The 26,567-nt window shown below is 45.6% G+C and overlaps 1 protein-coding gene across 5 annotated transcripts in view; it reads left to right on the forward strand.

Annotated features, from left to right (window-relative positions):
* The window catches only part of clcn6 (chloride channel 6), a gene marked incomplete at its 5' end in the record, with an annotated part of 29,625 nt that extends 12,383 nt beyond the window's left edge, over positions 1-17,242 (forward strand). For 3 of the 5 annotated variants that reach the window (XM_079273745.1, XM_079273747.1, XM_079273746.1), the window contains 15 exons: positions 424-482; positions 599-731; positions 1,026-1,139; positions 7,559-7,725; positions 7,892-8,003; positions 8,535-8,664; positions 10,221-10,374; positions 10,868-11,024; positions 11,201-11,307; positions 12,343-12,529; positions 13,070-13,230; positions 14,527-14,683; positions 14,847-14,954; positions 15,035-15,160; positions 15,357-17,242. In XM_079273745.1, the coding sequence (XP_079129871.1) occupies positions 424-482; positions 599-731; positions 1,026-1,139; positions 7,559-7,725; positions 7,892-8,003; positions 8,535-8,664; positions 10,221-10,374; positions 10,868-11,024; positions 11,201-11,307; positions 12,343-12,529; positions 13,070-13,230; positions 14,527-14,683; positions 14,847-14,954; positions 15,035-15,160; positions 15,357-15,437 (1,953 nt within the window). In that variant the 3' untranslated portion in view covers positions 15,438-17,242. The remainder of the gene's footprint in view (positions 1-423; positions 483-598; positions 732-1,025; positions 1,140-7,558; positions 7,726-7,891; positions 8,004-8,534; positions 8,665-10,220; positions 10,375-10,867; positions 11,025-11,200; positions 11,308-12,342; positions 12,530-13,069; positions 13,231-14,526; positions 14,684-14,846; positions 14,955-15,034; positions 15,161-15,356) is intronic. The other 2 variants (XM_079273743.1, XM_079273744.1) reach the window with 2 other exon arrangements.
* Between the last annotated feature and the right edge of the window lie 9,325 nt (positions 17,243-26,567).

The following is a 26,567-nucleotide window of genomic DNA, read 5'->3' on the forward strand; positions in this document are numbered from 1 at the left end:
CATAATGACTGTTACAGAGGAACCAAAACCCCCAGAGCACTTTCTTTAGGTGAGAACTAATGCATATGAGAATTCAGATCCAGATCACGACGTTGTAGTACAAAGTATTTGGATTCTACATATTGTGTTATAAATATGCATAGGGTCTGCCCTCTAGTGTTTGAAATACTTCATCCACACACTCAGGTCACAGCGTATCACCAGATAATCAGTCGATACGGCTGATTGCCCCCCACACACACACACACACCGTGCCCGTATTGATTTTTTTTTTACCTTCTCAATGCTTTTTTTGTTTTTTAATTCCAAGGTAGAGGCACTTCAGCCCAAACTCTGGTGCTTAGTTGCTCTTTAAAACAGACACTGATATTGACTCATATCATGGCTGAAGTGTGCTCATCACAACGTTTCTCCCTCTACCAGTTTCAGAGCATCACTATCAAGAGGATCAAATTACATTTTCCCTACTTCCGCAGTGACAGGTATGGCTGCGCTTCACCGTTATCAACCAAACACTGTCCACTGCCTCCCCAGAAGTCAGAATAAGGGACGGATATTGTCAAGCGTAGCTCATCGTGTTGTCTTTTCTGTTTCTCAGGGACAAGCGAGACTTTGTGTCAGCGGGTACTGCTGCTGGAGTAGCTGCTGCCTTTGGTGCTCCTATAGGGGGCACGCTCTTCAGTCTGGAGGAGGGCTCCTCTTTCTGGAACCAGGCCCTCACTTGGAAAGTGGTACGTCACCTCGTCCAATGAACACCAAGAGGGTCGAAACGTGTTCTTCCTGCTGACTCTGTAGTTTTTAGTAACACTAGTGGAATTGGTTGGTGCAAGTGTCACTAAATGAGTTCTCTATGCAGAGGCTGATGATCCACATCAAGAACTGATCATCTATCAGCAAATATACCTCCAACATGAAGCAAACAAACCTCAGTCTGTCAGCGATACAGTCACATAGCACCAAGGACTAACCGTAGAGCAGGATTCAGTGTTTTCCTTCCTCGGCTCTTCTGTTCCATCTTGTTTCAGCTCTTCTGTTCCATGTCGGCCACCTTCACCCTTAACTTCTTCCGTTCTGGGATCAACTTTAACAAGTGGGGCTCCTTCCAGCTGCCTGGTCTGCTCAACTTTGGAGAGTTCAAGGTAACGAGTCCATCGCTGCACTTATCTCTTCATTTCATTCAAAATATCTGTGGAAATGTGTGGTTTGTATTCATTCAAGTAATCTTATAACTATTCAATGTTTTATTGATGAGAAAAACTCATATTTTAATGAGATATAAATCTATTGTCAACCCGACTTTAACCTTCTCATTCCTCCACAAACACTGGAACATGTCGTCTCCTCTTATTTAATAACACACCATCTCCTCAAAGTTCACCCTCTGGTCTAAAAACACTTACATTAGTGCAAAATAAATATTACAAAATATAAAGATAACACAAAACAGTAAAACATAACAAACTGAGCTTATGATTTTAATTTGATTTTATGATTTTGTTTTGTATTGTTTTATTTGTATGTCTTTGTGTGCATGTATGTAAGTGTATTGTGAGTCATGTATTAAAGGCAAGGCAAGTTTCTTTATAGCACATTTCAACAACAAGGGAATTCAAAGTGCTTCACATAAAACCATTAAAAGCATCAAAACATGAGGCAACAGAAAAGGAGATTTAAAAACAATTAAGAACATTAATTGAAACATTAAAAACAGTCATTAAAACAGAAAGCAGTGTAATAAATAAAATACAGTAGTAAAATGCAGAAATGGATTAATATCCTTGAATGTGGTTCAAGTAAAGGCAGCAAACAGTGTTGATTTAAAGGAGCTGAGGGTCTCAGCAGACCTGCAGCTTTCTGGACTTTGTTCCAGATATGTGGAGCAGAACAACTGAACGCTGCTTCTCCATGTTTAGTTCTGACTCTGGGAACAGGAAGTAGACCGTTCCCAGGCGACCTGAGGGGTCGGGATGGTTCATAAGGTATCAGCAGATCAGAGATGTATTTTGGCCCTAAACCATTCAGTGCTTTATAAACCAACAGCAGGATTTTAAAGTCAATTCTTTGTTGGACAGGAAGCCAGTGCAAAGAGCTCAGAACTGGAGTGATGTGATCCACCCTCCTGGTCTTAGTGAGGACTCGAGCTGCAGCTTTCTGACTGACTTTTTACAGAGACCTGTAAACACACCGTTACAGTAGTCCAGTTTAACATCAGTGATTGAAGCTGAGCGCTGATTTTCAATTGTTCGTCCTTGCTACCAAAAACAATTACTTCTGTTTTATCTTTGTTTAATTGAAGAAAATTCTGGCACATCCAGTTGTTGATTTGTTCAATGCAGTTACCCAGCCCTTTTATGGGATTATAGTCCCCTGGTGACATAGTTATGTAGATTTGTGTGTCGTCTGCATAATTATGATAACACACTTTGTTGTTTTTCTATAATCTGAGCTAGTGGAAGCATGTAGATGTTGAACAGAAGAGGCCCCAGTATTGCACCTTGGGGAACACCACATGTCATTTTAGTCAGCTCTGATGTGTAATCAGCTACAGACGCAAAGTATTCTCGGCCCTTCAAGTAGGATTCAAACCAGTTAAGTGCTGTGCCAGAGAGTCCCACCCAGATTTTCAGTCTTTCTAGGAGTATGGCATGGTCGACCGTGTCGAATGCATCACTGAGATAGATAGAGATAGATGGACAGATATAAACTTTATTCATCCCCAGGGGGAAATTTGTTTGTAGCAGGAGCGATTTACAGAGTAAATATAACTTATGGAATGCACAATATATACAGTACAATAAAATAACAGGGCAGATATTGAATTGAAGGGATAGATTTATAAAAAATAAGCTAAAATAGGATAGAAAATAGAAATGCACAGTATATACCATGAATAGAGCGGTATTAATTAAATTAACAACTAGTAAACTAAACTAAACAATCTGGACAGTAGAGCCAGGATCACCAACAACAAGCAACAACCGTGTAGCATTGTTGTAGTCATGTGAAGGACGATGATCTGGCCCGAGGTGTTTTATTATAAAGTCTAATGGCAGAGGGCAGGAATGTTTTTCTGAATCTGTCCTTGTGACAGCGGAGCTGGATCAGTCTGTTGGAGAAAGTGCTCCGCTGTCCCTGCAGGAGGTGGTGGAGAGGGTGAACCGGGTTATCCAATATGGATCATAGTTTCTTCCGTGTCCTCCTCTCCACCACCTCTTCCAGATAGTCTTGTTTGCAGCCAATGATGGAGCCGGCCTTCTTAACCAGTTTGTTAAGTCTGTTGGTGTCTCCGGCTCCAATGCTGCTCCCCCAGTAGACTACAGAAGTACAGTGCACTGACCACAACAGACTGGTAGAACATCTCCAGCATCTTGCTGCACACGTTGACGGATCGAAGTTTCCTCAAGAAGAAGAGTCGACTCCTCCCATTCTTGTACACAGCGTTGATGTTGGTCTGCCAGTTCAGTCTGCTGTCGATGGAGACACCCAGGTACTTGTACTCCTCCACCATGTCCACATCCTCTCCCAAAACTTTCACCGGTTGTGGAGCCGTCGTCTTCCTCCTGAAGTCGACCACCATCTCTCTGGTCTTGGCCACGTTCAGACGCAGGTGATTTCTACCGGCCCACTCTACAAAGTCCTCCACTACTGCCCTGTACTCCTCCTCCCGTCCGTCCCTTACACACCCAAACACTGCAGAGTCATCAGAGAACTTCTGCAGATGGCATGACACAGAGTTGTACTGGAAGTCAGTGGTGTACAAGGTGAACAGGAAGGGAGACAGAACAGTTCCCTGTGGGGCTCCAGTATCACTGACCACCACATCAGACAGCACACGGCCCAGTCGGACAAACTGTGGTCTGCCTGTGAGGTAGTCAGTGATCCAGGAGACGGTGGACGCGTTCACCCCCACCACCCGCAGCTTCTCACTCAGCAGCACTGGTTGGATGGTGTTAAATGCACTGGAGAAATCAAAGAAAGTGATTCTCACAGAGCCACCGGTTCATCCAGGTGCGACTGAGCTCGTTGCAGCAGGTAGATGATGGCGTCGTCCACCCCCACACGAGGCTGGTATGCAAATTGCAGAGGGTCCAGTGAGGATTTCACCTGCGGCCGGAGGTGGGCCAAGACCAGCCTCTCCAGCACCTTGATCACATGTGATGTGAGGGCAACTGGTCGGTAGTCATTGAGGCCAGATGGTGTCGTCTTCTTCGGTACAGGAACCAGGCACGATGTCTTTCACAGCACCGGGACTTCCTCCTGCTTCAGGCTCAGGTTGAAGAGGTGTTGCAGAACATTAGACAGCTGGCTGGCGCAGGTCTTCAGGACCCTGGGGCTGATGCCATCAGGTCCCGCAGCCTTGCCTTGGTGGAGTCTCTCCAGCAGTCTTCTCACCTGGCCAGTCGTCACAGAGAGGGGGGGGGGGGGGGGTCATTATGTCGGTGGTGGCAGAGTTTGGCCTCCAGCTTCCTCCTGTAGGTGTCCTTGCACTCCCTGAGGTTCACCCTCACGTCACGCTGGACTCTCCTGAGCTCCTCCCTGTCCCCAGACCTGAAAGCTGCCTTCTTCTTGTTAAGAAGAACGTTCAGGTCACTGGTGATCCAAGGCTTGTTTTTGGGGAAGCAGCGTACAGTCCGGGATGGAATGGCGGTCTGTTCGCAGAATTGAATGTATTCAGTGATACAGTCCGTCATGCTGTTGATGTCCTCCCCATGTGGTCCACAAAGCACATCCCAATCCGTAGACTCAAAGCAGTCCTGCAGGGCGTCATTAGCCTCCTGAGACCACCTCCTCACAGTCCTGGTGGTCACAGGCAGCCTCTGCACCAGAGGAACATACCTGGGTGTCAACAGGACCATGTTGTGATCGGACCTGCCAAGCGGGGGAAGGGCAGTGGCACTGTATGCATCCTTAGCATTAGCATACAGTCGGTCCAGAGTTTTATTGTTCCGAGTGGGGCAGTCAACATACTGGTGGAAAGTTGGCAGGGCTTTATCCAGAGTGGTGTGATTAAAGTCACCCATAATAGTCAAAAACGCACCAGGATGTTGAATCTACAATCCAGACACAGTGGAGTGGATTGTGTCCACTGCTGTCTCAGCGTCAGCTGATGGGGGGGATGTACACAGCGACAACATTGGCGGACGTGAACTCCCTCGGCAAATAATATGGACGCATCCCCACGGCTAACAGTTCAATGTCCGGGCTACAGAAGCGTTCCTTCACACACACGTGATCGGGATTGCACCACCTCTCGTTCACATACACTGCAATCCCGCCTCCTCTCTTCTTACCGCTCTGAACAACGTCTCTGTCCGCCCGAACAGTCCTGAAGCCGGGCACCGACGCACTGTGATTCGGAAAATCCGCGTGCAGCCATGTCTCCTAAGGCTCCTAAGGTCGATTGAATGAAATTGTGTCATGATATTTGAAGGGACAGTGTGTAACATTTAGGGGGGTTTATTGTCAGATATTAACTATAATATTCCTAACTAAGTTTTCATCAGTGTATGATCACATGAAACTAAGAATCGTAGTGTTTTTGTTGGCGTAGAAAAAGTAATTTATATCTACATAGGGAGTGGGGCGTCTTCCACAGAGTCTGCCATCTTGCACCGCCATGTTTCTACAGCAGCTCAGATTCAACACTGGCTCTAGTGAGAGCCAAACACGTATGTTATCTGAAGGCAGGGCGCTAAATAATTAAAGGATGGGCGTTGATAATTCCTGATGTTACTGCTGATTTTTTAATGATTCTTTTTAATGTTTTGGTGTCATTTATTATCACGCTGCAGCCTGCATCTGCTCTGCTCTCTGTCGGGCTGAGCTCCTCCAACTACACGTGCACACAGACACAAACACACACACCCACAAACACACACACAAACATAGACACAAACACACACACACAAGCACACACAAACACACCCGCACAAACACACCCGCACACACACAAACACACACTGACACAAACACACACACATAGACACACACACAAACATACACATGCACATCGACACACAGACACACACACCGCGCACACACATACAGACAAACACACACACACCCGCACATACAGCCACAAACACACACACCCACAAACACAGACACACACATACAGCCACACACGCACACAGACACACCCACAAACACACAGACACACACACGCACATCGACACACACACCCGCACACACACACACACCCAGACATGCACATGACACAAACACACACAAACAAACAAACGTAGACAGACACACACACACATACATGCACACACACACATAGATACATACCCACACACACCCAAACATACACACAAACATATAAACACAAACCTCACCACTAGATGTCACTAAATCTTACACACTGTTCCTTAAAGGTATTGTAAAACACATTTCATTCAAACTCAAACAACAAGCAGCGATGTATGCAAGCGATCTGTTCAAAGTCATTGCTTAAAAGCTGTCTGTCCGCTTAGCAGCAGCTGAGTGGTGCGACGTTTAGCAGTGTGTGTACTAGTGGTTCAGTTAGCTGTTAGCCAAACACGCTGCAGACTGTTGCCTTTGCACAGTGGGGACAGAATAGCAGACTGGGGGGTTGGAGATGTTATCACTAGCTGGCCCTACTGGTTAAGAGTCAGCAGAAAGTTAATGACAGTATAAAACCGCAACCATGAGAGGTCCATGAGCATTCAAAGATAATGGAGCACCCAACACATTCTGCAGTTTGCTGCAGCAGAATGAGAGATTAAGTTGTGGATGGACATAGAGATGCACAGGTGAGCCATTGTTGGCAATATCAGTCGATTAAAAACGGGCATTATGCCCGTATTTTGCTCATGCAAACCCAGTAGCAACATGTCCACTGATAGAAGTTGGACACCACTGTATGTATGACGGATTTAATGAGACACAAATAAGACAGAAGTGCTAATAAATAGCATATTACTACGGCTGTTCTACTGTTGATGTGTACTCCAAGAGCAGCCATCTTGGATTTTCAGGTCAGGGTTGGTGGAGTTCGTCCATCTTTCCAAGTTGGATATCCGCCTTTAGGCAGCATTCCAGTTGAAGTTTCCGACTGGGAACTCGGAAATTCGCAGTTCAAATGGAACGCAGCCAATGATTCACTGCTGCTTTTGACGCTGTCCACCATACGTCTCTCCCACTCTACACTACTGGTACTGGCCTCTCCTGGGTCGAGTCATGTCTCACAGACAGACAACTGTTCAGTATCAACAACTGCAGCGCCTCACCGGCTCCTCTGTCCCAAAGCGCCCCCAGTGTTCACCTGGGGTAACAAACTGTAGCTGCCCCCTCCATCTGCAACTCAAACACATGTGTGACTGCTCTGAACTGTTTATGTCCAAAAGTTACTCAAGATCACCGATATAGAAGGCTTTTAATGACCTGTGCTACCTTTTGCCTTTAATGTGTTTAAGCTCTCGAAGATCTTTTACTTTCTTGAAAAGCACTCCATAAATGGAATGTGTTACTTGATATAACATATATTAACATTATAGTATCAATCGTAATGTATTGTTTTAACTCTGCTCTTCAGTGTTCAGATGGAGAGAAGAGCTGCCACCTGTGGACAGCAGTGGACCTGGCCTTCTTTGTCCTGATGGGGGTGGTGGGTGGCCTGCTGGGGGCGCTCTTCAACTGCATGAACACGATCCTGGCCAAGTATCGCATAAAGCACATCCACCCCAAGGCCAAGTTTGTCAGGTGATCGCTGCATGAGCTGTTCACACAGGAAACATCACACCTGTCAATCACAGATAGTCACTGTCTTCAATATCAGCTGTGATTTTGAAAGCAAATATTTGGAAATGTGATGCTAATTTCCATTCCAGTGTGTAATCCTGGAAGTTGATCTGATGCACTTTTCCAGAGTTCTCGAGAGTCTGCTGGTTGCCATGGTGACGACCGTGGTGATATTTGCAGCTTCCATACTGTTGGGTGAATGTCGGGACTTGTCCTCCCCCACAACCCATAACACCACGGTGAGTTTCTTTCATGGTCACAGTACTGAGCACCTGTTCTTAATCAATACCTCACTGTTCAGTACAGCTGAACATTCTGAAGAGCAGCAGCTTCCTCAACCAAGGACTGGTTTCAGTCTCCATGGGTTAACCCATCTATCCATTCTCTGTTGCATTCATTTCATCAATGACATCATGAGGAATTATTTTATTATTATTTTATAGTACTGACAACCATGTGATGCCAGGTTATGTAGTCCCTGCTAATGTTCCATCATATTTCCATACTGTATACCATCCCTTTTTAAGCCTTCTAGATCACATCCTCTAACACCGCCCACCTTTTAGCGGTCCAGTTAAATGTGAAGGATTTGATTAAAATCCCTCTTTAAACTGTACTCCGCTCAACTGTTCTGTGAAATACTTACAGTACAGATGTTTCACTGTTTGACGGTAACATTTGTATGAAATGACATGTGGTATTAAAATGGATCTTAAAAAGTCTTCACAAGTGTTTAGTTTCTCATATGAAGTTGTGAGTTGTGTTGCCAGCTGTCTGGCGGAGAGGACATCAACTCAACCATTCGACAGTTCTTCTGCACCAACAAGACCTACAATGACATGGCCACGCTGTTCTTCAACCCACAGGAGGCTGCCATCCACCAGCTCTTCCACCAGGAGGGTGAGACGAGCACACACACACATTAGTTATTATTAGTAGTATTATTAGTATCATTGTCATTACTGTAAGACGACAGTATAATAAAGTCAAACACGTTATCGATCATACTCGCACATTGGACCTTTTACATTTGTGATATGCATATGCACACAGAGCTGCATGTACTGATACAGCCACGCCCATTTCTACAAATCACAACGTGGCACAGTCAATGAGTGGGTAGGTGAAATTACAAAATCCGTGAAATATTGTGGTCAAAAAACTATTTAATGGTACAGAGTGAGTCCTATAATACTGAAATAAGAAACTTTGAGAATAGAAGTTTGTCTGCGGAGTACTTATTCTCTTCGCAGTGTAGTCTCCATCGTCATACAGAGTACAGTGTCATCTCCATCGTCGTACAGAGTACAGTGTCTTCTCCATCGTCGTACAGAGTACAGTGTCTTCTCCATCGTCGTACAGAGTACGGTGTCGTCGCCATCGTCGTACAGAGTACAGTGTCGTCTCCATCGTCATACAGTGTAGTCTCCATCGTCGTACAAAGTACAGTGTAGTCTCCATCGTCGTACAGAGTATAATATCGTCGTACAGAGTACGGTGTAGTGTCCATCGTCGTACAGAGTATAATGCCGTCTCCATCGTCGTACAGAGTACGGTGTAGTGTCCATCGTCGTACAGAGTACGGTGTAGTGTCCATCGTCGTACAGAGTACGGTGTAGTGTCCATCGTCGTACAGAGTACGGTGTCGTCTCCATCGTCGTACAGAGTACGGTGTCGTCTCCATCGTCGTACAGAGTACGGTGTCGTCTCCATCGTCGTACAGAGTACGGTGTCGTCTCCATCGTCGTACAGAGTACGGTGTCGTCTCCATCGTCGTACAGAGTACGGTGTCGTCTCCATCGTCGTACAGAGTACGGTGTCGTCTCCATCGTCGTACAGAGTACGGTGTAGTGTCCATCGTCGTACAGAGTACGGTGTAGTGTCCATCGTCGTACAGAGTACGGTGTAGTGTCCATCGTCGTACAGAGTACGGTGTCGTCTCCATCGTCGTACAGAGTACGGTGTCGTCTCCATCGTCGTACAGAGTACGGTGTCGTCTCCATCGTCGTACAGAGTACGGTGTCGTCTCCATCGTCGTACAGAGTACGGTGTCGTCTCCATCGTCGTACAGAGTACGGTGTCGTCTCCATCGTCGTACAGAGTACGGTGTCGTCTCCATCGTCGTACAGAGTACGGTGTAGTCTCCATCGTCGTACAGAGTATAATGCCGTCTCCATCGTCGTACGGAGTACGGTGTAGTGTCCATCGTCGTACAGAGTACGGTGTAGTGTCCATCGTCGTACGGAGTACGGTGTAGTGTCCATCGTCGTACGGAGTACGGTGTAGTCTCCATCGTCGTACGGAGTACGGTGTAGTCTCCATCGTCGTACGGAGTACGGTGTAGTCTCCATTGTCGTACGGAGTACAGAAATGCTCCCAGCTTCCTATCGATCACTCTCAAGTGGTCCATACACTGACTGTCACAATGAAGACCTGCCTGCTGCTCTTCCCGTCAGGTACCTTCAGCCCTGTGACTCTGTCAGTCTTCTTCCTGCTGTACTTCCTGTTGGCCTGCTGGACCTACGGTGTGTCTGTCCCCAGCGGTCTCTTCGTCCCCTCACTGCTCTGTGGGGCGGCTTTTGGACGTCTGGTTGCCAACATCCTCAAAGTGTAAGAACCATGTTTTACTCATGTTCTAATGCCCAACGTTTGGCTAAGAAACATGACAAATATCAAATGATCTCACAAATGACCCGTGTCATCAGTTGGAGACTAGCTGGTGAACTCAGTGGAGCATTTAGCAGACAGAGACAGATGTTCCCCTCAGGAGTTGGTGGAGACCAGAAACAGAGCTAAGAGAGATGTGTGACTTCCATTCATCAGGGGACAGTCCCAGCGAATGACATGAAAAACCTAAATGACTAAACAAAGACCCATGCTGGGTCAGAGGGCCAAGTAACCTCGCTGCTGGTCGTACAGGTCCACAGCCACATGGTGGAGTCTGCTTTCTTTCACTTTCTCCACTGTCACAGGCTCTGAGCTTTGAGCTGTGGGACACAGCCTGTTGTTTAAGTCTTTACACTTCACCACACATGACCTCACTGTACATTCCCCCTCTGACTGGAGAGATACTGGTCCTTACGCTGTGTCTGTCCTCTGTTAGGAAACTGGGAATGGACATCTACTCGGGGACCTTTGCGCTCATTGGAGCTGCCGCCTTCCTCGGAGGCGTGGTCAGAATGACCATCAGTCTGACTGTCATCCTCATTGAATCCACCAATGAGATCACATACGGGCTGCCCATCATGATCACTCTGATGGTACTGTCATGTTATATACTTCAGCATTTTCTACCATCAACCACCGTGCTGTTTTTAATTCAAACACCATGAAATGATTCCATGTTTGTCTCTGTCAGTCTTGAGTAGTGAAGACGTGTGTATGATGCAGTCGTGTGCTTCCTATTGGGCTCATGTGGTTTTGTGTTTTTCGTCAGGTTGCCAAGTGGACTGGAGATTTCTTCAACAAGGGCATCTATGACATCCACATCCAGCTCAGAGGAGTGCCGCTGCTGGAGTGGGAGACGGAGGTTGAGATGGACAAGTAAGATGACCACGGGCTGAAGGCTTTTCCTTCCCAGCAGGTGTCTGTGCAACCTGTCGTCTTTCATCAGAGTGATGTCGACGTCACTCCACAGTTACAGTTGAGTTCGTTGCATTTCATACAACCAGCAGCAGGACTGTTGGGGTGTTGGAGTCCGACACACTGAAAAGGGTTTTCAATGAAACTGTTCTTCCTCACTATGAAGTCCCTCAGCTCCGCCCCTTCCTGCCAATCCTCTCCCTTTGTCTTCATCCAACAGCAGCAGGTTACCGGGGGCAACGACCACACATCATCCTCTTTTTGCCAAGTTTACCAAACTAGCACATTTTAGTTACGATACAGGAATACACAAGGCTGTTATGAGCAACATGATGTGAAAGTGGAATCATGTATAATGTGCACCCATAAGCATGAAGAATGTTACTTCTTAGTGGATGATGGACAGCATGGATGTGGCATCAGGAAGGATGGAGGATTACGGCAGTCTGGCTGCCGGATCTTCAGCCTTTCTAAAGAATGGAATCCAACTGTAACTCTGGATGTGTAAGCTGCTGTATTCATATTGGAAGCTCTGGACGACAGTGAAGTACTCTTTCTGATCCTCTTAGCCTCGCTAGAGCTGCCATCAAGTGCTGAGTTTTCTTCTTTAAAGTTGTGGCTCAGTGATAGAGCAGGTCGTCCTTCAATCACAGGATCGACGGTTCGATCCCCGGCTCCTCTAGACACTTAACCTACTGTACTGTGTGTATGAATGTTAGAGTCCTGATGGGCAGGTGGCACCTTGCATGGTAGCCCCTGCCATCAGTGTGTGAATGGGTGAATGATGACATGTAGTGTTAAATTGCTTTCAGTGGTTCAGACTAGAAAAGGGTTATACAAGTCCAGTCCATTTAGCATTTAGTTGCCCACTTCTCCAGGTCTGACATTGGGAATCGGCTCTCAGCAGCTTCAGGACAAGAGTTCCCTCTTTACAGACCCATACTGGGTGAATTCTAACAGTGCTCGTGTGTTCTTGTTTCCCCTCATCTGATCAAGGCTAACAGCCAGTGATATCATGGAACCCAACTTGACCTATGTGTACCCCCACACCCGGGTCCAGTCTCTAGTCAGCATCCTGCGCACCACCGTCTACAACGCCTTCCCTGTTGTCACTGAAAACCGGCAGAACGAACGGGACTTCATGAAGGGCAACATCCTAGTCAGCAACAACATCCGCTTCAAGGTATGTCCTGTGCCATTGAATATGTTTAGCCATCAAAGCCCAGCTTCATCTCCAGAGGGAGTCGGACAGATAGAGGAGAGATTGAGTCTCAGCAGACCTTGTGGATGTGAAAGATCTCTCTAATGATGCTGCCACCCTAGCAACAGTGGTGTAACCAGTGGGTGGAGGTAGAGGTGTGTGCTCAGAGACAATGAGCTGTCTCTGTCCTCTCCTCAGATCAGCATGTCCTACACCAAGCAGCCCTGCATTTCAAGAACATTTGAATGAGTAACGAACGTTGTCAATAAGGAACAGCACATTTTGAAACAATCCATTACATATTCTAATGAAATCAATCAATGACAAAAAGACTTTCTATCTGGTTAATACACTGAATTATGAAAACAGCCTTTTGCTATTGTCTTAACTCCTAACATAAGTGAAGCACCAGAGGGATTTGAATGTGCTGATGTTGGTGTTTGTGGCTGTTAGAATGGATCTGGGGGTCTTGACATCAAGACAAAGTGTGCAAACTGATTGTGCATACTTATCCTCCTTTAGAAATCCAGTGTTGTGTCTCGTGCGGGGGAACAGCGGCGCCGCTGCCAGTCCATGAAGTCGTACCCGTCCAGCGAGCTGAGGAACGTGTGTGACGAACAGAACGTGGTAGTAGAGCCAGCAGAGGAGGGAGAGGACCTGCTGCAGCAGATGTTAGAGAGGAGGTAGGCCACACACACACACACACTCTATGTAGTTCTGTACACACTATTGTACTGCATCATCATCAATGTATCATCAAATGCTTCAATAAAACAAACTAAATCTACAAATGAAACATGATGCACACGATTACTTGCTTTTTATGTATGGATTCACCGAGTCATGATTAAATGAGAAGGATATATTAAAAGGGCAATTATTCAGCCTTTTGTCTTTAACATCTGATTGAGTTGTTTTTCATATTGACATTATTTTCCATTAAAATCCAATCACAGCACAGAGAAGACAGTGAAGAGGTGTCTAATGTAGTCCAGCAGAGAGCAGCAGAGACTCTAACAAACAGCAATAAGGAATGCATGCATTGTATCTCGCTTTATCTCTTAGTCCGATAGATTTTACCAGCCATTTAAAATCTAAGTGGAATAATCTAAATATATTATGTGGTAATATAAAGAAATGATATTATAAAAGTGAATACTATATCACGTTAAATATGGCCATCGTCTTGTGTCAGTCGGTGAGTAGTAGTAAGACTGTAAGGCAAGGCAGGTTTATTTATAGCACATTTCAACAACAAGGTAATTCAAAGTGCTTCACATAAAACCATTAAAAGCATCAAAACAGAAGGCAACAGAAAAGGAGATTTAAGAACAGTCATTAAAACAGTAAGAAATAAAATGCAGTAGTGAAATGCAGGAAATTGATTAATATATTAATTGAATGTGGTTCAATTAAAGGCAGCAGCAAACAAAGTCTTCAGTCTTGATTTAAAGGAGCTGAGGGTCTCAGCAGACCTGCAGCTTTCTGGGACTTTGTTCCAGATATGTGGAGCAGAACAACTGAACGCTGCTTCTCCATGTTTAGTTCTGACTCTGGGAACAGAAAGTAGACCGGTCCCAGACGACCTGAGGGGTCGGGATGGTTCATAAGGTAGCAGCAGATCAGAGATGTATGTTGGCCCTAAACCATTCAGTGCTTTGTAAACCAACAGCAGGATTTTAAAGTCAATTCTTTGTTGGACAGGAAGCCAGTGCAAAGACATCAGAACTGGAGTGATGTGATCCACCCTCCTGGTCTTAGTGAGGACTCGAGCTGCAGCGTTCTGACGGACTTTTTACAGAGACCTGTAAACACACCGTTACAGTAGTCCAGTCTGCTGAAGATAAATGCATGGACAAGTTTTACCTGTTGAGACAGAAGTCCTCTAATCCTTGATATATTCTTCAGGTGATAGTAGGCTGATTTTGTAATTGTCTTGATATGGCTGTAACTCTTGTATTGTTGCTGTCCACATGCAGACATGCTCCGTACCCCAACCTGTACCCAGATCAGTCTCCCAGTGAGGAGTGGACCATGGAGGAGCGCTTCAGACCACTCACCTTCCACGGGCTCATCCTACGCTCCCAGCTGGTCAACCTGCTCATCAGAGGGGTCTGCTACGCTGAACACCAGTCGGTCTGTCTCTCTCACGCGCACACACACATACATATACACACACGCACACATACACACACACACACACATACATATACACACACATACATACATACGCATACACACACACACACACACACACATACACAGTCTTTTTGGTGACAGATGTTGTCTATACATTCAGAGCGCCACTCAGCCCAGGCTGTCCTATGCAGAGACGACTGAAGATTACCCACGTTACCCTGACATCCATGACCTGGACCTGGCCCTCCTCAACCCCCGCATGATAGTGGTATGACCAGTCTGAATACAGAGTTCATTTTAATGTGCTACAGAAACAAATTGAAAAAGTTTTTTGTCCTGTGTTCCCAGGATGTCACCCCCTACATGAACCCATGTCCCTATGCAGTGTCGCCCAACACCCACACCTCCCAGGTGTTCAACCTGTTCAGGACCATGGGGCTGCGACACCTCCCCGTGGTCAACGCTGTTGGAGAAGTAAGTAGTCATCTCCTATCTCCACATGATGCTTCTAGTTCCTCCAGCGTCGGGTGAAAGGCTGATACTAAGTGTTTTAAACTCAGAGTTTCCATCATGAGACAAAAGAAAGAAACTCCGATTAACACCGTTGTTATGTTTCAGTACAGCATACAGCAGCTAATGGTGCTTCTCAATTGTCTGCCATCTCTTTCAGATTGTTGGAATAATCACCAGACATAATTTAACCCACGAGTTCCTTGTGGCCAAACTGCGGCAGCACAGCATCACTATTTGACCCGACTCTGGACAGTCTGCTGTCCCTCCAACCCAGACTGGTCCTGGTCCTGAGTCTTTGTCTCTGTCCGTTTGTAATAGCATGCACACATTCTCTGTGGTACAATAAGGAAGACATTTATCCTGTAAGTTATATTTTACTCAAGTCTTACATGCTCAGTGCTGAGGAACCTGGCTTCAGACTGGATTCATACACTAGGGACACCTCACAGATATCCTAACGATCCATATGATAACTCATTAGCTGGCTCTCCTCTGACACAGCACCAGACGATGTGATGGCATTGAAACATGAGCCACCTCAGCTGTTCTTTTGGTGACTACAGTGTTATCGTCACTCAGTGGTACTCAAGCTCTTTGTACTGCCATGCTCCCCCTTCAGAAGCCAAAAGAAGTTCATGAACCCTCCACCCACACAACTACTTTAGTTTTTATCAATGGTTAATCATCATAAAACATTTCTTTTCCCTTCTTTTCAAAGACCAGGTGAGCTGGATAGCCCTGCTGGCAGCAGCACATTGTAGTTTGTTGATCGTCTCGACCGGAGCTTCTCATCCACACAGAACTGGAGAGATGTACTAAGTGAAGTGTTGAGCTCATTGACAGCTGTTTCTGCTGGTTGGAGACACAAAAGACAAATTATCTTTGCAGGCGGAGCTTGTAATAAAGAAGTCGTAGCCCAACATAGCTAGCTAGCCTTCTGACCTGGATGTTATTTACAAAACATTTACAAAAAAATCTGAAATGTTTGTTACAGTTGGTTACAGTTGGATTCCATTTTTTGTTAGTTTGAATTACATTGAACTTGACAGACATTGAGTGAAAGCTCCAGCAGAGCAAAGGATTCCTCGCTACCCTCATGACACAATCTTTATTGTGACCTTTTGATCGTGCTTTATTCTCCTTATCACTGTAGCACTTCTACGTTTGACCGTTGTCTGTACATTTGTATTCACTGTGTGAGAAAGTGGAATATGTGCACTAGAGCAGGTCCCCTGTGACTGAACTACACCTCTGGGAAGAGTTTGCTCAGTATCACGTGTAGCCACTCTCACCACCGTAAAGACATGAGCATTCTGTTGCACTCATGACGTGTAGTAATATTTTCACTGTCATTGAGTCCATTCAGTGAGCTCAGCAGACAGTCTTGGTTTTGTGATGTAACACATTCCCCATTCTAATAAAAGGATTGTGTGGAATATATGACAGGTTAGTTCTGGTCCATTCCCTCAGAAGGGACTGGGAGCAAAGGCAAGTAAGAAGAAGTGGAATTGTGCACTTATTTATTACCACTTGTTTATTAGCGACCACAATGGCACATGTATGTACATCAAACATTCCTTATTTGTTTCTTGTCTCTGCTTTGTTTTATTTAAGAGATATTTTTTTTATACAGTTTAATGTTTATGATTTGCTGTGAATGATTGTGTCATGTAATTGCATTTGTAAATGGAGCAATGCTGTCCTGGATAATATTATTTATAGTCGAGGCATTGCGCGCTTGTTATTTTAAAATGAGTCTTTATGTTGTGCATACTACACATGGCATGGCAGGTGGTGAGCAGAACATGAGATTAGGAGAAACAGTGGACGGAACACTTCCTACTGTGAAGCCAGACCCGAGGGACTGTTTGCCAAATACTTTGTTTCACATGACTTCTGTGGAGATATTAGACGGCGCCCTGTGCTTGTTTCAGATGTAGAACTGGCACATGGCAAAAACAAAGCTGCAGCCATGGAACAAACAGCAGAGAGACCTCTGTCTTGTGCCTTTTTTAGTGTTCAAATAAAGCTCCTTCTGTTTTGTCAAATTTAAAAAGTGTGTCTTCATGTTTTTTTGTTCAAACAAGTTCTGGATGAGGCTGCACATGCTAATGCCACGTAGGGTTAGATAATGCAGTGTGTCCACTAGAGCTGACGGGATTACATGATTATGTGACTTGTTGATCGACAGAACAATAATCAACTTTTTTGTCAGTGAATTAACTAATAAATCAAGAAAATAATCAGCAGATGAATCAATGTCAAATATAGCTAGTTGCAGCGTTCACACTGGAAAAGGGACAAACTAAAGTACATTCCATCCGATTGATTTGTATGTGTGCTGTTGATTGACATTCTCCCACAATGCAAATGAACGGAATGGTTGAAAATAGTAATCTTTGTAAGTCAGAAATAAGTAGTCGTAAAGACATTTAGTGTAGTTTCATTGGCAGTGACATGCAACGTGTCACATATTGTATACTTTAAGTATGTAAGTACGCTGTCAGTGTTGCCCACTTAGTGACTTTCCTGCTAGATTTAGCGACTTTTGGAGCTAGTGCTGCTAGCTCCTGTCATTAGAAAAGAGTAGGCAACACTGAGCTGGGTCTTTCGGTTGGACAATATTTAGAATCTCGTGTAGTCTTGCTAATTTTTCAAAATTACCAACCCTAGCTTCAATGAACTGTATTTTTCCTCAAAGTTTGATATTTAAAATATGATTTACTGAGCTCTGTGGACCCGGACAGTGATGTATGACAGCCCTGTGAATCTCATTATAGCAGGGACAGGTGCCTAAGTGGCCATTGAGACCAACAGATGCCCCGAACAGCTCAGGTGCAGCTCAGCATTAACCAGTTCCAACACAACTAATGCAGAGGTGTAAAGACAAACAATGAGGCCTGCATGTGTCAGTAACAGGGAAGTAGCTCACTGTACAGTTTAACCTTGGTAAATGTCTTAACTTGGTTTTCTTTACAGTGAACATTACAGCACTAACATGGATGTGGAGCCTCTAGACTGCTGGCAGTGTGGGACGGTGATTCATGGTGGCAGTGTGGGACGGTGATACATGGTGGCAGTGTGGGACGGTGATACATGGTGGCAGTGTGGGACGGTGATACATGGTGGCAGTGTGGGACGGTGATACATGGTGGCAGTGTGGGACGGTGATTCATGGTGGCAGTGTGGGACGGTGATACATGGTGGCAGTGTGGGACGGTGATGCATGGTGGCAGTGGGACGGTGATACATGGTGGCAGTGTGGGACGGTGATTCATGGTGGCAGTGTGGGACGGTGATTCATGGTGGCAGTGTGGGACGGTGATACATGGTGGCAGTGTGGGACGGTGATGCATGGTGGCAGTGTGGGACGGTGATTCATGGTGGCAGTGTGGGACGGTGATTCATGGTGGCAGTGTGGGACGGTGATGCATGCTGGCAGTGTGGGACGGTGATACATGGTGGCAGTGTGGGACGGTGATGCATGCTGGCAGTGTGGGACGGTGATGCATGCTGGCAGTGTGGGACGGTGATTCATGGTGGCAGTGTGGGACGGTGATTCATGGTGGCAGTGTGGGACGGTGATTCATGGTGGCAGTGTGGGACGGTGATGCATGCTGGCAGTGTGGGACGGTGATGCATGGTGGCAGTGTGGGACGGTGATGCATGCTGGCAGTGTGGGACGGTGATACATGGTGGCAGTGTGGGACGGTGATTCATGGTGGCAGTGTGGGACGGTGATGCATGCTGGCAGTGTGGGACGGTGATGCATGGTGGCAGTGTGGGACGGTGATACATGGTGGCAGTGTGGGACGGTGATACATGGTGGCAGTGTGGGACGGTGATGCATGGTGGCAGTGTGGGACGGTGATGCATGGTGGCAGTGTGGGACGGTGATTCATGGTGGCAGTGTGGGACGGTGATGCATGGTGGCAGTGTGGGACGGTGATGCATGGTGGCAGTGTGGGACGGTGATTCATGGTGGCAGTGTGGGACGGTGATGCATGGTGGCAGTGTGGGACGGTGATTCATGGTGGCAGTGTGGGACGGTGATACATGGTGGCAGTGTGGGACGGTGATGCATGGTGGCAGTGTGGGACGGTGATTCATGGTGGCAGTGTGGGACGGTGATTCATGGTGGCAGTGTGGGACGGTGATTCATGGTGGCAGTGTGGGACGGTGATGCATGGTGGCAGTGTGGGACGGTGATTCATGGTGGCAGTGTGGGACGGTGATTCATGGTGGCAGTGTGGGACGGTGATGCATGGTGGCAGTGTGGGACGGTGATGCATGCTGTCAGAAAGACACAGGATGTTGAGGATCCAGTGTGGAGATTATGCTCTTGGGGCACAAACACAAGTGGCTTATTTACCCTATTCCAATTCTCTGTGCATGAAAAGAACAGCTAAATGTGACATATGTTGTTGATTATGTGTAATATATCTCACAAAGGCAGCAGGAGATGTTTGTGTCTTCATACAGGATGGCAAGAAAGTGCATTCCTGATATCAAAATGTACACCTGTCACTATAAATTGAACTTGTTTTTAACCAAAGGATTCATCTCCTCAGCAGCAGTGAGCATATCAGAAACACACATTTACACACACACACTAAACACTTGGACATCACGATGAGAGATGATATTTACAAGAGGCTCTCATCATGTCACCGGGCTGATTGAATGCCTTGCTGTCATTTACCTCTATTTAATCCAGCCAGTAACAAAGCTCCTCCTTTAACCTGGGGGCTAATTGAACCATGGCCTGTTCTGCATCATGGCTGAGTAGATGTGTGCAGCGGTGAGAAGCTGGTCTCTCTACCATTATACTGGATCACCAAGATAAGAGTAGAAACACTTGTGTGTAATGTAGACAAGCTGTTAGCGGTGATGACAAATAACTAAGCAAGCTGCTGTAAGAGAAAACATCTGGAGCCAGTAATATTATTTCCATGTGATTACACACAGAGAGCTACTGGCTGGTGGTTCCTGCGTCAGGTCTGATGGACTGAAGTGCAGGAGTTCAGATTGGTACGGCACCTCACAGAATCGCACCTATTCGCTTCATCATCTCCTCTCCAGTTTCATTTGACTGCAGCCTAACTAACCCTCCTGAGTCCCAAACCTGCATCTCATCTTCAGCTCCTTCAGTCCTGTCCCCTTCACAATGTCCAATTCTAAAGTAGAACAGCGGTTCTCAAAATTAGGAAATGCCTGAAGTGAGTCAATACATTTCAATAAATAGATAAAACGTTTTTTTATTGATTTATTGATTGAAAATGTCATTTTTCAAAGGACTACTTTTATCCATTTCAGGGGACTTTTATTTCATAATGCCACATTTATTCCCTTGTTCTTTTTATTTCCATCTGTTCCATATTCTAATGAAGGGGCGTGGTTATCTCACCTCTTCTGTTCAACATCTACATGCTTCCACTAGCTCAGATTATGGAAAACAACAAAGTGTGTTATCATAATTATGCAGACGACACAGAAATCTACATAACTATGTCACCAGGGGACTATAATCCCATACAATTAGTTAATATCTCCGAGAATTTTCGATCTATAGATCGATCGATCGATCGATCGATCGATCTATAGATAGATATATAAATAAATAAAGAGCCAACCCAGTCTATTGCAATGTAAAAGTAACCGCGCCATTAATACATGGTCAGAGCGACTGACGCAGTTTAATGAGTGAGATAGTCCAAACAGAGTGGATGAGAGGGAGCGGGGGAGACATGGAGGGCTCAAGCAAGCACAGAAGACTGTTGGTAAAGTCAGTTACAGTAGCTCTGGGTATCCTCCTCCAGGCCACCCGTTGGTCATATCGCTCCGGGTATCCAGCAAAAGTCACCACAATTAGAAAAAATGCTGATGACATCGGGGGGGGAAAAAAAAAGTACCCTCAGCTATCGCAAAGCACTTCACTCTGATTGAAAACCATTGGAATAAGCCACCCAAGCTGCTAAAAATAACTGTCTGATCAGGAATACAAACCTTATTCCTCTGAAAACTGAAGTTTAATTAAAAAAGACACGACATGTAATGAGTGGAAACGGACACGTCCTAAAACTGGCACTATAGAGGGGAACCAAGAGCGTCATAGTTTGAAGCGTAGGGCCACTGACAGTAAGTTGGGAGTGACAACGTGTTGGTGCAGCAGCAACCCTCCACGCTTTGATGGTGATCACCTCTGCTTCAGGATAGAGGCTCAGCCGCTACTCGTATAACACATCCAAATCTCTAAACAGTCGGTGGCTGAGTTGCATTCTGGCTAATGTAGGCGCTGTTAGGGTTTAAACAGAAGGATGCGAGGCTTCAGCAGGCTGCAGGGAGATTTATGCTTCGAGCTTCCTACTGCGCATGCGCATCAGAAAAACGGCAGTGGATCCCGTTTAAAATTAAACAATATTTAATGTACTACACAAAGTTCACTTACAAACTGAATAAACTATCAGCAGTAATGTTCTCGAGAACAGAGACCACATGCACGCGTCCTCACAAGTTTGGCCACTCCAGGTGCTGAAAAAGAGGGGCGGATGCAGTCTGAGGAATTCTCTCTAGAACAGTCTTTTATATGCCCCGACAGTTGGAAAGTGTCGTAACTGTCATAAAACGTGTGACTGATCCTCAGTTGATCAGTGATTGGCCCTATTTGAATTCTGTCCCCTCCCTGGATCGATCCTTTAGCGAAACAGCTTTGCTCCTTGCAAAACATCTTTCTTGGCTCCACCTCTCCGGTCAGTTGTCCTTCCCTGTCTGACCCTCAAAACTATTGTTAGTGTTTTAATACCTACAGTGACAATACTTCTATGATTTAATACATTCAATTAGTTAATATCTCCAAGAATTTTATTTTAAATACGAGGTTTAAAATGTAGCATTCTGGTGTACCTTGAGAAGAAAATTAAGTGATAAGACATTTACTTTTCAGTTATTAATCAGTATTTCAGCTCTATTATTAATATGAACCTTTATTTAGACCGAGGTCTCATTTTCAAAAGTTTTGGTCAAATAAAAACAAAGATAGCAAGAGTAGCGAGAACCATCGCCTGTACAAATAGTGATTTGTTTTCATTGAACCCTGTTACTGTATGGCTTCATATTAACTTCCACTGTCACTGTAAATCTGTTAGAATTGTGGCCTATCTTCTATTTGCAATTAATATGCATTCATCCAGTTCAATTATTTAAATGAAAATGATGATCTACTCTGGCTGAGGTAGTTTATCAAGAGTAAAATAATAGCTGTGATCGATACACACCTCTGCGTTTCGCTGTTCTGTTAGAGTAAGCGACCGCGATGCATATGCAATAGGCTTCCATTCCTCCTCCCACCTCTGGAGAAGAACACCTCCCAAGCCATACGATGATGCATCCACTGATACTTTAGTGTCTCTGTTCGGGTCATACATGGCCAGCACAGGAGAAGAAGAAAGTGCTTTTTTCAGCGTTTCAAACGCCGTGGCCTGGTCCACATCCCAGACCCAGCAATTTTTCTTCGAAAGAAGGTCGCGAAGTACCATGTCTTTATCGGCCAAGTGAGGAATGAACTTTCCCAGCTGATTGACCAGCCCAAGAAAACTCCTAAACTCACTAACATTTGTGGGCGCCTTCATCTCCATGATGGCCTGTTTTCCTTGGATCAGGGCGGATGCCTGTGGCTGTGATGATGTGACCCAAGAAGACCAACTTGCTCTTCGAGAGTTCGCACTTGTCCACATTCAGGGTGATGCCTGCCTTTTCCAGTCTTTGTAGCACAGCATGGAGCCGAGTGTCATGCTCTTCTTGATCCCGCCCCCACACCAATATATCATCGATGTGGCAGACCTCAGCCATCATACACTGGAAATGCTCAGGTGCTGAGGAAATGCCAAATGGAAGACGGTTAAAGTGAAACCGCCCAAAGTGCGGTTGCGCCACACATAATAAATGTGTACTTGGCTGATTCCTCAGCAAGTGGAACCTGCCAAAACCCCATGTTGGCATCCAGTTTGCTGAATATTTTCGCTCCGGCAAGCGTACCAAGGCTCTGTTCCACTGACAGCAGAATGTACTTTTCCCGACACACATACTCATTCAAACCAGTCAGTTCGACACACAAACGCACCTTTTCACTATCTTTCTTGGGCACGACCACTATGCCAGCACACCAATCAGTCGGCCCTTCCACACGGCTGATGCCCAGCATGAGCATGGTAGGATCTGAAATGACAGGAGAGTTCGTTAAATAAGCAGACAGGATGAAAATAAACTAATATGAAGTGTTATGATGTGGTGTGTTCATGGACCCGAGTGCAGACTCAGACAGCAGAGTTCTATTTCAAAACCACGATAATTTATTTCTCTCAGTCAAGGGAAAAGACAGGAAATGGACAAAGTGGAAAGTGGCTAATCCTGCTGAGCGGCAGATGACGCCGACAGGAAAACTGTCAAACGTCAGTACGGAGGCGCGTCCTCGCGCTCCGCTCGGATCTTAGCCGGGAAGTGGGCGGTCCGCGTCCGCGGCTGGCAGGCAGGCTGGATCGTCTGTGTGACACCCGAGGCTCGACACAGGTACGCCAAGACTACACAGTTGATCTCCGAGGAACTAACTAACTAAGTTGAAAAAACGAAATGCATCGTTAGTAGCGGATAATGATGTTACGAGATGTGCCGACGCTTCAAAGTGTGTGTCGAGTAATGGAGGGGGCGTTTCCTCGAAGCGCGTATCGAGGCTTGCTTCATTTAGGGGAGGAGCCAAAAATGATGACGTCCGAAGCCTCGCTGCCCGGCTGTACCACGTGACTGCTTCGGGAAGTGGTACAGATTTTGCCTCTGGAGTACTGGGAGAGGCAAAAATTCCTGTATCAAAATTTATATAGACTTGCTCTTGCGTTTTTGTGCACGCCAGCATCTTCTGTACCATGTGAAAGGGTGTTTTCAAAGGCCGGAGAGGTTGTGTCAAAAAAAAGGAATCGTTTAAAACCAAAAACTGTTGAGAAACTGTTATTTCTGAATAAAATGTCCCCTGTCCTGTACATCACTGTCCAAGTTACACAAGCATATTCAGTCCCCTCTTCCTAGTTCCACAAGCACTTTCACTGTCCTCTGCCTGCTTAAGCCCATGCCATTTTCCTAAAGTGACATAATAACATTATTACACAACCTGCCATATCATATGATACTACCATTTTGGGAAAATGTATACAGACAGAATACATTCAAAAAATATTTTATTATGCACATATGTGATAATTTATGTGCAGAAATGATTTAGTCATACATTTTTGTAATTCATAGTCATTCCCAACAGCCATAACAGACACAAAAATTCAATGCATCACATTATGTGGTTCAGATCCAGCTGCCTGTGATTATACACTTGGCCAGTAGGTGGTTTCGTGTGCACATGAAGCTTCGAGAAATGAACCCTTTCTCGAACCAATTGGCTGAAGTGGTTCGATGCCTCATGAGGCTTCATCTCACCATCACTAGTAGCGGATCTTCAGAGAGTGAACAAATGGACTACTCAAGGGTCGGAATACCAGGTAGGTAAACGGACGGACTGACAACTGGAATGAGAGTGACAGGAGTATTTATGTCAGCTGGAGGCGATCACAGGAGATGAGGCACAGCTGTGCCTACAGAGAGAGGCGCGGCAGTGGGCGGGACTCCTAGGAGGACCCTACTGAGGGAAATACAGCAGAGTTCGACACAAATCCTCACATGAAGGGGAATTCGTGACACACACGGGGTAATACACGTCACACGGGGTAATATAAACATCACACAGGGTAATATGTATCACACAAGGTAATATACGTCACACGTGGTAATATATACGTCACACGGGGTAATATACGTCACACAAGGTAATACACGTCACACGGGGTAATATACACGTCACACGGGGTAATACACGTCTCACGGGGTAATATACGTCTCACGGGGTAATATACGTCACCCGGGGTAAAATACGACACACGGGGTAATATAGACGTCACACGGGGTAATACACGTCACACGGGGTAATATATACGTCACACGGGGTAATATATACATCACACGGGGTAATATATACATCACACGGGGTAATACGCGTCACACGGGGTAATACGCGTCACACGGCGTAATATATACGTCACACGGGGTAATGCACGTCACACGGGGTAATATATACATCACACGGGATAATACACGTCACACGGGGCAATATACGTCACACGGGGTAATATATATATCACACGGGGTAATATATACGTCACACGGGGTAATATATACATCACGCGGGGAAGTACGCGTCACACGGGGTAATATACGTCAAACGGGGTAATACACGTCACACGGGGTAATACGCGTCACATGGGGTAATACGCGTCACACGGGGTAATATATACATCACACAAGGTAATACACGTCACACGGGGTAATATATACGTCACACAGGGTAGTACGCGTCACACGGGGTAATATACGTCACATGGGGTAATATACACGTCACACGGGGTAATATACATGTCACACGGGGTAATATATACGTCACACGGGGTAATACACGTCACACGGGGTAATATATACGTCACACGGGGTAATATACTTCACACGGGGTAATAAATGTCACACGGGGTAATACGCGTCACACGGGGTAATAAACGTCACACGGGGTAATATATACGTCACACGGGGTAATACACGTCACACGGGGTAATATATACATCACACGGGGTAGTACGCATCACACGGGGTAATATACGTCACACGGGGTAATATATATCTCACACGGGATAATACACATCACACGGGGTAATATACGTCACACAAGGTAATATACGTCACACAAGGTAATATATACGTCACACAGGGTAGTACGCGTCACACGGTAATACACGTCACATGTAAATAAAATATATTCATTCACTGTTAAATAATATGCGCTATACTTGTAAAGCTTATATTGCGGAGTTGTGAGGTCACTGTAAGTAGGTCAAAAACTCCGAATGGGGCATTCCGTCGCCCGTTCGCACGATAGAAACAGATACAGTGGCCCTGAAAGAAACACTTGCTTAAACCACCAGATTAGGGCGGAAATTGCCATCTTAGAGTAGGAGAAGAGCTCTTTTTATCTATTCACACAGAGACTTCTAAATAGTTTAGAACTGCACCCTTTTTCAGCACCTTAAGTGTTAACAATATGCTGTACATCAACATTTCACACACACTGATGTTCCAGAGAAGGCGGGTTCCGGACGTGAGCCATTGTGGGTGACGTTGCCCAGTGCTCCATCAGGCCATTTGAATGCTAGAAACAAATCCGCCTCCTACTTTGAATTTGACCAATGGCTCCACAAGGAGAACCAGAAAGGACACGCCTGCGCAC

The sequence above is a fragment of the Melanostigma gelatinosum genome (genome assembly GCF_949748355.1).
Source record: "Melanostigma gelatinosum genome assembly, chromosome: 8".
Lineage (NCBI taxonomy): Eukaryota > Metazoa > Chordata > Actinopteri > Perciformes > Zoarcidae > Melanostigma > Melanostigma gelatinosum.